Source organism: Myotis yumanensis, unplaced genomic scaffold (genome assembly GCF_028538775.1).
Source record: "Myotis yumanensis isolate MYYU_CA2020_CCGP unplaced genomic scaffold, mMyoYum1.0.hap1 SCAF_17, whole genome shotgun sequence".
Lineage (NCBI taxonomy): Eukaryota > Metazoa > Chordata > Mammalia > Chiroptera > Vespertilionidae > Myotis > Myotis yumanensis.
Genome location: NW_027223768.1, coordinates 15,570,732 through 15,582,585, shown reverse-complemented (window position 1 = coordinate 15,582,585; position 11,854 = coordinate 15,570,732). Strand labels below are relative to the sequence as shown.

The 11,854-nt window shown below is 48.4% G+C and overlaps 1 protein-coding gene, 1 long non-coding RNA gene and 1 other non-coding gene across 3 annotated transcripts; all 3 read left to right on the top strand.

Moving 5' to 3' along the window:
- The first annotated feature begins 1,545 nt into the window (after positions 1-1,545).
- SSR2 (signal sequence receptor subunit 2) lies at positions 1,546-9,354 on the top strand. Its single transcript, XM_070396306.1, has 6 exons — positions 1,546-1,612; positions 2,297-2,451; positions 3,498-3,596; positions 4,672-4,780; positions 7,818-7,895; positions 8,821-9,354. The coding sequence occupies exons 1-6, from the start codon at positions 1,550-1,552 to the stop codon at positions 8,929-8,931; spliced, it is 615 nt and encodes a 204-aa protein (XP_070252407.1). The 5' UTR covers positions 1,546-1,549; the 3' UTR covers positions 8,932-9,354.
- Positions 4,789-6,582, top strand: LOC138995681 (uncharacterized). The gene is made up of 2 exons (XR_011468659.1): positions 4,789-6,039; positions 6,364-6,582. It is a non-coding gene; the product is annotated as an uncharacterized lncRNA (long non-coding RNA).
- LOC138996512 (U6atac minor spliceosomal RNA) lies at positions 7,290-7,415 on the top strand. Its single transcript, XR_011468799.1, has one exon. It is a non-coding gene; the product is annotated as a U6atac minor spliceosomal RNA (small nuclear RNA).
- Positions 9,355-11,854: the final 2,500 nt, after the last annotated feature.

Sequence of the window (11,854 nt, the reverse complement as noted above, 5' to 3'; positions counted from 1 at the left end):
TTGTTGTTCCACTTAGTTATGCATTCATTGGTTGCAAGATTGAACTTGCAACCTTGGTATATCAGGAGGATGCTCTAACCAACTGAGTTACCTGGCCAGGGCCTCACTAGAAATTTTTACAGTTGGATGCAATATATGTTTAAAAAATCTAAAAAGCATCAAAGGGCCAATAAGATTGGCTGGGAATCGAGAGAGGAAAAATGGCCTAAAGACTACCTTTGTCCTGGGAGTTTTTGCCACTTGGAAAAAAGTTCCTGAGAGGATTTGAGGGCCTTGAAGGATAGGGAGACAAAAAGTTAGAATCTGGGGAGAGCTAAAGATAGGGATGCTGGTAAAGATCCAGCATCTGACCTAGGACCCTCTAGAGGTGGCTCAGAAGTAAGCCATTCCTCATACTCAGCAGCCTAGCCTCCCACCATTCTGGGTGGTCCAGAAATTCTTAAGCCTCAAATTTAGGAATAAGATGATCCCAGATTGCTATCATATCCAGATGCTTGGTAGGATCAAGCAGAAATCTCGAGGAATGTAACATCAACCTAGACCTCAAAACTATTATAATAATTTTTAAAATATAACATCAACCACAATAAAAATTAAGCAGTTGAAGAGATAAGGCAATGTAAATGAGACCAAATAGAAATGACAGACAATAAACAGACCCACGGCAATTCCACATATTGAAATTATACAAGTGAAAACAAGAAGATAAAAGCCAAGCTTAGAAATTTCAGCAGAGACATGAAACTATAAAAATGGACATAGAATGCCCTAGACGGTTTGGCTCAGTGGATAGAGCCATCCTGCAGACTAAAGGGTCACAGGTTCTATTTCAGTCAAGGGCATGTGCCTTGGCTGGATCCCCACCTGGTGGGGGTGCATGCAGGAGGCAACCAATTAACCAATGGATGTGTCTCTCCCATCTGTGTTTCTGTCTCTTCCCCCCTCCCTTCCACTCTCTAAAAATTAGTGGGGAAAATGTCCTCGGGTTAGGATTAACAAAATAAACAACATTGACTCTAAAACAAAAATGACAATGTCTCATGGCGTTTAAAATCTATAGAAAGAAAATTTAAGTATGTGACAACAGCACAGGAGTCAGACTGGTACATGGAGTTAGCACCTCAAAGGAATTCAAAATAAAGCTCAGGGCTTGGTTACTTACTGGATGTAGGGGGTGACTAAGTGTCCTGCCTAGAACTAGAATTCTAGTAAACCTGAGAAGAATAGCTTTTCTCTAATTCCTGGTTCGACAATACACTCGCCATTCTAAATATATGATCAAAATCTCTAGGTATGCCAATTCCGCAAAGCAGCTGATCAGGTGCTGGCCACATACGGTAAAGGCAAACCAGCTTGAAAAGCCACTGAAAGGGACAGAATAATAAAAGCAAGGAGAACGCATAGCCAAGCCTTTCTGAAGTGCCTCGTGTCTCCGAGGTCCGCGAGCACTACAAAGGGAAAGGTGGGGCTTGTCCAAGAACTACAACTCCCAGAAGGCATCGGGCGGAGCACCGGGGTTTCCTGTCAACGCTTACTTCCGGTCTTTCGGATGCTGACGCTCTTTTCCGGTACTGGTTCCTCCCCTCCCCTAAAGGTTTCTTTGGGGTGCAAGGTGAGTCCCGAGCAGGAGGGGGGAGTCTCATGTCCGCGCCTCACTTAGCGGCTGAGGGTCAGCTGGGGGAGGGGCAGGAGAGAGGGCGCGCCGCGAAACGGCGTTCAATCTTGCGGAGAGGCGGGAAGGGGGCAGAGCAGACTGAGCCCATGAGGGAACCACAAAAGGATGTCGGGGCGAGGAGAATGGGATCCCGGGGGAAGGATGGAGGGTGGGATGCAGGGTGTGTGGGAGGACCCCGCGAGCGCGCGGTGGGCTCTCAGTAGAGCTGGGCGATGGAGGAGAGGGCCACGTTCTGGAAGGCAGCAGCCGTGGGGGACTCCTGTGTCAGGGAAAGCTGGGGGGTGCTGAAGGGCTGAGATCGGGCACCCCAAGAAAAGCCCTCTTGTAGCCACATGGTGTCATCTCAGAAGACCCTATCAGCTGGGGAGCACCTCGGTCCCCGGCAGAAAGAGGGTGGTGGGTATGCTGGTGCTGAGGCCGATGATCCGAGGGCTTGCAGGGCCGCGATGGCAGGAGAGGCGCGAACAGGTCCGTTCCAGCGGCTCCGAGGCTGCTCTGTGGAAGGGCTGCTGCTTCCGGAACATCTAAGAGCTTCCGTAGGCTTTTCACGAAGGACTGTCGGGAAGCTGTTGGTGATTTTACGCGCTTGCATGGACCGCTCACTTTGCTTCCTTCCCACAGATGAGGCTGCTGGCATTGGTAGTGTTGGCTCTACTTGCTGTCACACAAGCAGAGGAAGGAGCCAGGCTTTTGGCCTCCAAATCACTGCTGAACAGATATGCGGTGGAGGGCAGAGACCTGACCTTACAGTACAACATCTACAACGTGGGCTCCAGGTAAGGAGGCCCTGGAGCCGCAGGGTAGGCCCCTTTCAGGATTCTTGGGTTTCCCAGCTGGGACAGCACCAGCAGCGATTTCCCGTTGGGAGACCTCCAGCAGCAGAGATCATGAGCGAATGAATACACTGCTGGACCTAATGGAGGAGGAGGAGGACATTCTTACCGAGGCTATAAGAAACCATCTCCCACTTTTTTTTGGATTGGGAGAGTTTTAGAGTGGGGGGAGAAGCAGGACTTGTGAAACAGGGAGAGGAAAATGAGAAGGCATAAAATGTCTGATTCTGCATGATCTCACTCACTCATGGATAACAGACCATTATAAACTTATGAACAAAAATAGATACAGAGGCAGAGCTGCCTCGAACAGACTGTCAAACTACAGCGGGAAGGCCGGGGAGGTTTGGGGGGGGGGCGGGGGTAAGAGATCAACCGAAGGACTTGTATGCATGCATATAAGCATAACCAATGGACATAAGACACTGGGGGGTAGGGGAGGCCGGGGGATTGTTAAGGGGGGGGGGGGGGAGGAGACATGTGTAATACTCTTTGTAATACTAAGCAATAAAACAATTAAAAAAAAAGAAACAATCGAAATAAAACATCCTAAAGTAACAAAACAAAACAAAAAATGTGTGATTCCGTCTTACCTCAGGGTTTAAAGTTTCAGCTTCCTTTGTTTCATTAGTCTGTATACACTTTTGTTGCCTTTTTAAATTTTGTTCCCTCTAATTTGACCTTCCATATGCGTCTTTGCTCCTCTCCCCCTCCATCCTCCCAGCAACACACACAGAGAAATTGAGACAAGAATGGGTTTGGGCCCATTTCTTTCTACTAGATACTTGATATTTTGGTGCCTCTGAGACATAGAATCCAGTCCTTGACCTGGATTCTTCGGTGCAACAAACCCAAGTTACTGTCTATGTGAGTCATATGTGTCTTTTGTAGTTTTGAATTTTCAGGACAAGCAGGCGGATTTGATTGCTGATGGCTTTCATTTTCATATCCATGACTTGCAAACCTTTTTTGTTGCCTCTGTTTTCTAGTGCTGCATTAGATGTGGAATTATCTGATGATTCCTTCCCTCCAGAAGACTTTGGCATTGTCTCCGGAATGCTCAACGTCAAATGGGACCGGATTGCCCCGTATCCTCTTGACCCTGGGTGATGAAGGCTGGCGGTGGGGGTGGAGGACGTTGCCACCAAAGAAAGCGGGGTCCCTTCGAACAGTCCAGGGGTGCATGGCCATTTTCTGTCATCTCTCTGGATGAGATTGGGCAGGAGATACTGGTGGCAGCTGTGTTCGTGTGCTTTGGATGCCCCTGAGGTTCTGACGTTTAGGTTATAAGCCCTAAGACATACTCTGTTGGGAAGACGTAGACACTTACTAGTAGATGTTGGTGGCCCAGCAAAGGAGGGTGCCTTTAAAAGAAATTCAATTGGAGGCTAACGTGGGGGACCTTTCAAAGATTCTTCTTAGTCAATGAGTCTCTTATTCTGATCTACCAGTTGTTTCCTGAGTGTTTTGAATTAGATTTTTTTCCCCATGTGAGTTAAAGTATGTTTAGATTTTCTGATGAGAGTTAGTGTTCTCTTTGTGGTTTTTGTTTGTTTTTATTTTGCATTTTCAAGAACTTCCTTCAGTTATAGTCAGGGAAAGATTTTCTGTGAGCTTAAGTGACTAATTTTTCATCCATAACATATATTGCTTTGAAAGTTTACTTAAAAAACCTCAATACTGAGTACATCATGGATTTAAAACTTGGCTAAAAAGGCATCATATTGCTAGACCTGGTTTGGCTCAGTGGATAGAGTGTCGGCCTGCAGACCGAAGAGTCCCAGTCGATTCCAGTCAAGGACACGTACCTCCATTGCAGGCTTGGCCCGGGGCCCGGGCCCTAGGGCTCGTGCAGGAGGCAACCAATCGATGTGTTTCTCTCACATCGATATTTCTCTCTGTCTTTCCCTCTCTCTTCCATTCTCTCTAAAAATCAATGGAAAAGATGTCCTTGGGTGAGGATTAAAAAAAAAAAAAGGTATCATATAATATACTTTAGGCTTACAAAAAAAGTGTATGTTTATTATTCTTGCAGAGGATTGCAAGTATGCAATCACCACATGTATTGGCAACTTCTTTTGTAAATGGTGCATTTAGTCCACAAGTTGAAAGGTTGTTACAACTTTAGCTTCATCTTTTTCCCTTCCTTAACTCTTGGGCCAGTGCTAGCAACGTCTCCCATACTGTTGTCCTGCGCCCTCTCAAGGCCGGTTATTTCAACTTCACCTCAGCAACTATTACTTACCTGGCCCAGGAGGATGGGCCCGTTGTGGTGAGTTGCCCAAACCCTTAGCTGGATGGGGCTCAGATCTGCCTTTGAAAACTCCTGCAGAAAATTGTCAAGGTAGCCACTAAATTCTGAGAAAGATAAGAAAGACCAGAAACGTGGGATATTGCCCTTAGGAAATATGTTTCAAATTATAAAGTTCCAGAATAAAGCAATTGAAATGGATGGGAGGGGAGTACTGTAGCATTCCCTTCCTCTTCATTCCTTCTGCTTGGCTTTTTATCTGGAATGTGTCAAATATCACCCCATTCGTGGCAGTCCTTGCCCTTCCAATTCATCTATGCCGCTGTCAGATCATTCCCCATCTTTCCCTTGCTTTGGATGCTTCTGCTTATTGCATCAAGGTCAAGCTTTTCTGCCTCTCATTGCATACCCCCCCAGTAGTCCAGCTGTTCTCTGCCCCTCCTGCTTTCTCTCCACCCGACCCACAAAGACCCTCCATCCCAGTTAGGCCAGGCTCCTCCCGGTGCTGTTCTTCCCACTTTGCCTTGCCTCTCTGTTTGAAGTATTCTCTCTCCTCCACTTCATTATCCGATGCCTTCTCGAGACCCAGCTCTGAGCTGCAAGGCCTTGTTTCTGTCGTCTGCTTTCACAATTCCCATTGCTCTTTCCTACTCCTTCTTTCAATAAACATTCATCGAGGCAACTAAACTTCTGTCGCTCTTATGCTGCAGGCACTTGAACATTTAATTATGTATTGTCTTCAGTAGTTCTCTTTCTTTATGTGTAGGTCTTCCCCCCACCCTCACTCCCAATTTAATACACACCCCTTGAAGCCAGGGACTTTGTCTTAGATTTCTCTCTGTTTCCCATATTTAATAGAAACAGTAGTCAATAATCTTTGACTGATTGATGTAAAGGTCAACAGATATTTATTGAGGCCCTGCAATGTGCTGGATTCGGGGGGATACCAAGGAGATTAAGACGCTGTCCCAGCCCTCAAGAACCGTAGGTCATGAATTCATAAAGGCCTCTGACAGGACCATACGATGGGCTGTTGGCTACTTAGCAAGTACACAGTAGGGAGAGGACTTTGAATAGAGTCAACCATAGAACTAAACAAAATCCAGAATTCTCATTAAATGCACATTCTGAATTTTCTTTTTTTATAAACCATGTGGAGCCATATTTTTGTAATCCCTGTTACATTGCCACATCTTGTGTCATTTCTACTTTCAGAATCAGCTTTAGAAATAGCGCTGGGGATGTAAAGTACAGCACAGGGAATATAGCTGTGGTGCCAGGTGGGTACTGAAATACCAGGGGGAACACTTTGTAAAGTAGATGATTGTGTAACCACTATGCTGTACACCTGAAACTGATACAAAATAATATTGAATGTAAACTGTAATTGAAAAAATATTTAAAATAGCCTGGCAGGGTGGCTCAGTTGTTTGAGCTTCCTGTGCACCAAAAGGTTGCGGGTTCGATTCCTGGAAAGGGCACATAGCTGGGTGGTGATTTTGATCCCCTCTCAGGGAGCGTGCAGAAGGCAACTGATGGGTGTTTCTCACAGTGATGTTTCTCTGTCTCTCTCTTCCTTCCTCCCTCTCTCTACATGTCCTTAGGTGAGGATTAAAAACAACAATAACAACAACAAAAAGACATAATAAGATACTACCTCACACACACTATGATGGCTATAATAAAAAATGAAGACAGTAACATGTTGGCAAAGATGTGAAAAAATAGAATGCGAAAACACGACTGGCGAGGACATAAAATGCTGCTGCCACGTTGGGAAAACAATTTGGCAGCTCCTCAAAAAAATAAAAAGAAAGAAAGAACCAACTTTTAGGACTCTCGTTCTACATGGTGTCTAATGGGTTAAAAGACAAAAAACCAGAGGCTCAGCTGCCACTTTAGAACAGAGTTGTTTGCACTGTGCTCCAAAGTCCTGGCCTGCTCTCCCAGACAGGAATGTGGGCCAGACTCGGCCCCCTCTAGTTCTGTACGTTTGGGTAGGGCTTCGTACTGTCCAGAACCTTTCTCATTTCATTGGAGCCTCACGGCACTCAGGTACAGAGGAGTATTTCCACTGGAGGAATAAGGAAATGAGTGGCAAGTGCAAGTCATTCCATCACACACTTGGCCCTGCAGAGGGGCCAGCGGTGGTGAGCCACTCTTTCCCGAGTCTGAGTCTAAGGTAGAAGGATTTGGTTTGAATTTCAGCTGCATCCCTGGCCTACTTGTTTAGTAAATGCTCATCATGTGTTTCTCAGGTCTCCCGGCTCCTAATTTACTCCCCTTTACAACACAGTAAGAATCATCCAACTCTCTCTAGTTCAGAAGCTCTTCTTCCTCTTGAAGCTCTAAGAATCTAACACTTAGGCCCTGACTGCATAGCTCAGTTGGTTAGAACATTGTCCCGATACACCAAGGTTGTGGGTTCGATCCCCTGTCAGGGCACATACAAGAATCCACCAATGAATGCATAAATGAATGGAACAACAAACCGACGTTTCTCTCTCTCAAGTCAATTAAAAAAAAAAGAGTGTTGCATGAAAGGAGAGAAGGTTAGCACTCCCCTTGACAAGGATGGAACTGGCTCTCGGGCCTAACAACACACATACGGTTAAGGCATTGCCACCTACTTCATGGCATCTGACCACTTTTTATAAGCCAGTCAGAGAAAGATAAATACCACACGATCTCACTCATTTGTGGATTATAGAGAACAACATAGACTGATGAACAGGGACAGATCCAAAGACAGAGAAACAGCGATCAGACTATCAATCCCCAGTAGGGGAGGGAGGGGGTAAGGGGAAGAGATCAACCAAAGGACTTGTATGCAGGCATATAAGCCAAACCAATGGACATGGACAATGGGGATGAGAGCATGAGTGGGGGGTGGGGGGAGGATGGGGGTTAATGGGAGGGGATGAGGACACATTTGTAATACCTTAACTGATAGAGAATTTAAAAAAAAAGAATAACGCTTAGAACTAGGTTGGTTGGGACTGCCCTTTCTCAGGTGAGACAGTGTGGGGCTTGCCTTATGTCCTGCTTTTATTTTCAGGTTGGCTTTACCAGTGCACCTGGACAGGGCGGAATCCTGGCTCAGCGGGAGTTCGATAGGAGATTCTCACCTCACTTTGTAAGCGGCACAGTGTTGTCTGGGATGAGACCACCTTGGGTTCTGGGACCTCTTAGCCTCCTTAGAAGATTTGTTTAATTGGTTGGTTTTTGCCGTATCTGTTTTTTTGGTGTCTGATACAGCCATCAAATATCCTGATTTAACTATGATTAGAGATTTTTAGTAATGAGATCACAATTATCAGAACCGAAAAACTGCCCTTTTTCTTTCCTCATCCTTTAGTGGAACCCCATCTTGGAGTCTTGAGGTTATTTTGAGATTTAAAAAAGAATATCTGCTTAGATTCAAAGAGTTGTAGAGCGTTGGGAAGGTGAAGCGGGAACTTAGCTGTGGTCTAGTCTAAGAGAATTTTTTGAAGATTTGCCTAAAGTTCTGAATGAGGAAATTCATGTACTCATCCATTCATTCAGTGAATAATTATGAAGTTCCTAATTATGTGCTCGGTTCAGTGCTTTGCTTTGGGAAACAATGGGCGGGTTTCTGGAGGAGGAGGTTAGCAAGGATGGGCATCTTAGGGAGAGGGAGCAGCTCAGCGTGAGAAAGAGCGAGGTGCCATCCAGGTATGGCGAGTAGTCTAGGAGGCTGGAGGGCAGATGAGGCGGAGGGATGGGGGAGGGGCTGGAGACAGTGGGGTTAGATCACAGGAGGCTTGACTGTCAGGGCAATACTTGGCCATCTCCCTCCTCAGAGATTGTCTGGAAGAGAAAAGCTTTTCTTCTCGTCTGGGTGGGGTCAGGTGAGGCTTTGGCTTCACAGCGAGAAAGATGGATTGGTCTTCAGAGAGCCATTCTCCCTCAGGAGTGGTCAGAGGAGGTTCTGCTTAAAATGTGGGCGGGGCTGCTCCCTTTCTCATTGGCCCCCTCCTTCCTGGTCCTCTCCTGTGCCCTCCTCCCTCGTCTAAGCAAGGCCTTGTTGTCTTCCACAGCTGGACTGGGCAGCCTTCGGGGTCATGACTCTCCCCTCCATCGGGGTCCCCCTGCTGCTGTGGTACTCCAGCAAGAGGAAATACGACACTCCCAAGACCAAGAAGAACTGAGGGGCTTGCGCAGCCCTCCCATCCCAAGAAACGCAGGTGCTTTCCAGACTCCAGAGGGATCTCAGATGCAGTCTCCTCCCTTAGCCCTCGGCCGCCTTCTCCTGGACCCTGCCCTCATCCCGAGGGAAGGACTGGGCCGAGGACTACGAGAGCCTCCTCACTTCCCCCTTGAAGCCATACAGACAAGAATGCCCCGAGCCTAGAGGTGCCCTGGGGTGTTTTGCTGGCAGTACGAGCTCTCCAGTGTAGGAGGGGGCATTTGGAGACTGTATGACACCACCCCCATCTCCTGCTCTCCCCTCTCAGAAGGGGATAGAAGATAAAGTGAAAGCTGTGGGACTCTTGGAGGCTACCCAGCTCCTGTTCCGGATTAGGGAAGTGCTTACCAAATGGGTTTTCTAATAAAAACAAATGCCACACTGACTTGCCCGTTTTCTCATCAGCTGAGTGAGTGCAGGTTGTTGGAGCTCAAACCTGAGAGCCTAGGCTCCTGGGCAGGTGAGCTGAGTCCTGCCTCATTGCTGTGGGGGTTGTGGGTCCTGTTCCCATGGAGATACCGTCTATCTGCTTTTGAGCACCTTGCTTCATCTCTTATTTCCCTCTGCTCTCACCAGTCACCACATATTCCCCAGAACCTGTCTTGACTGTTCGCTCCTCTTAACTCAAGGAGAGGTGGGAAAGCCGTTCTGGTCTCATATACTGACTTCTTTTTGTAATCCTCACCTGAGGATATTTTCCCCCATTGATTTCTAGAGAGAAGGGGGGAGGGGGAGTGGGGAAACACCCATGTGAGAGAGACACATCAGTTGGTTGTCTCCTGCACAAGCCCTGACCAGGAATCGAGCCCAAGATCCTTTGGTCCCCAGGCTGACACTCTAACCAGGGAGAAAACTGGCCAGGGTTTACTTACTGACTTCTTGAAAAGCTACCTCTTACACCTGGTTCTAGTCCTCCCTCTGTTTAAGAACTAGCCTTTCTTGAGCTTGAATTGTGCCTCTGCTCTGAGCTCTGGCCCCGCGGCAGCACCGGGATGCCCTGAGCTGTCCCTAAGCACGGCCTGTGGAAAGGCGGTGGCTTTCGCTGCAGCAGCAGCAGCGGTGGGGAGAAGCCACTCCGAGCTGACTCTGTCCAACCCAGGAATGCCGTGGTCCGAGAACAGCCTCCCAGGCAGGGGAGCAGCCCAACAAACACCCGCTTTGTTCCTGCCACCGAGTTTCCCAGTTTAGACTCTGTTGGGGATGGGGGGGGGTGGGGAGGGGGGGCGTGCTGCCCAACCGGTTTAACCTTTCCTCTGCCCAGCAGCGGAGCCTCTGGGCCCCAGGAAGGATGAAAAGGACATGGAGGCAACGCGAGGCTCCAAACGGAGTGGCCCTCCACCAGCTCACATCCCTGCTCCAGGGGCTGTGGCTCGGACACCCCGGGACCGGCCAGGTGAGAGCGCAAGGAGGGGACAGCACGACGCTGCCGCCATTGGTCCTGGTGGAGACCTGGGGCTTGCTCAAGAGGATGGGGAGAACACAATGGTCAGGAGCTGGGGGTTGAGGAGGAAAAGGGAGCTGGTCTAGGAAGCATTAGTCTTTGGAGGAGGAAGCACGCCTCCACCTGCGCGGTCTCCCCGGAACAGAGCGAGCTCACCTGCAGGAGGCGGTGTTGTGCTCTAGAGGCCAGGATGAGCTTCGTGACCCGAAGGTCCTAGAGAACTCTCCTCCTGTCTCCACTCAGAGGTGCTCCTTTCCCGAAACGGGCCATCTTTACCTTTCCTGGCGGAGCTCAGCACTCCGTGTCCTGGGCCTTGTAAGAATGGAGGAGACTCGGGCGGGGGAGGGGGCGCGGACAGCTAACAAGAGAAGCATTGTGAAGGCGTTCCTGTCACAGGCACCTTGAAAAGGGTCCAAAACCAGATACTTCCTCTCTGAAGGGATCCACTTCCACTGGTGTCGGATGGAATGCGAGCCCACCCGTGAGCAGTGGGCTTGGAGGATGTAAGAGCCTCTACAACAGGGGTTCTCAACCTGTGGGTCGCGACCCCTTTGGGGGTCGAATGGCCCTTTCACAGGGGTCGCCTAAGACCATCGGAAAACACATATATAATTACATATTGTTTTTGTGATTAATCACTATGCTTTAATTATGTTCAATTTGTAACAATGAAATTGGGGGTCACCACAACATGAGGAACTGTATTAAAGGGTCTCGGCATTAGGAAGGTTGAGAACCACTGCAATCTAGAGCAGTGGTTCTCAACCTTGGCTGCTCATTAGAATCACCTGGGAATCTTTTTAAAATCCTGGTTTCTGGGCCTCATCCTCCGGAAATTCTGTTTCTTTGTTATGGGGTGGGGCCACAACATTAGTAACAAAGAAACAGAATTTCCGGAGGATGAGGCCCAGAAACCAGGTTTTTAAAATGATTCCCAGGTGATTCTAATGTGCAGCCAAGGTTGAGAACCACTGCTCTAGAGGCAGACTTAGCTGGAATAGTTGGCTTTATGATTGAACCCTGTTCACTTCTGAGGAAATTGACTGGGAGGAGGAGTGGTCGATAGCGTCCTTTGCTCTAATGGAAACCACCCTAGGAAGGTGGGAACCCTAATCTCCAGATTGTGTGCAGGTCTGCATGGTGGAGGGAAAGTAAGCCTGGGTCCCCCATCCTTCCTGGAGGTTGGGCACCAAAACAGGGGCTCCTCCCTAAAAGGCAATACAGAGAGTAACCCAGCTGCCGACGTGTTCCAGATCCCACCCTGGGAGCCAGCTGACTATTCCTCCCACGTCGTCCAAACTTTCAGCTCACCCACACACCCAGCCCTGGTACCAGGAGGAACCAGGTGCCTGGGTGTCCACCCGCACACACTAGGCTTGGGGACTCCTCCTGAAGGAAGTCAAAGGGAAACGGGTGTAAGAATTTCCAAGAAACGGGGAAATGA

Bases quoted from the DNA above. Each gene is read 5' to 3' on its own strand.
- SSR2 (XM_070396306.1), top strand. From the start codon at position 1,550: ATGCTGACGCTCTTTTCCGGTACTGGTTCCTCCCCTCCCCTAAAGGTT. The intron at 1,613-2,296 runs GTGAGTCCCGAG...TCCTTCCCACAG, and splicing joins AGGTTTCTTTGGGGTGCAAG to ATGAGGCTGCTGGCATTGGT. The intron at 4,781-7,817 runs GTGAGTTGCCCA...TTTTATTTTCAG, and splicing joins AGGAGGATGGGCCCGTTGTG to GTTGGCTTTACCAGTGCACC.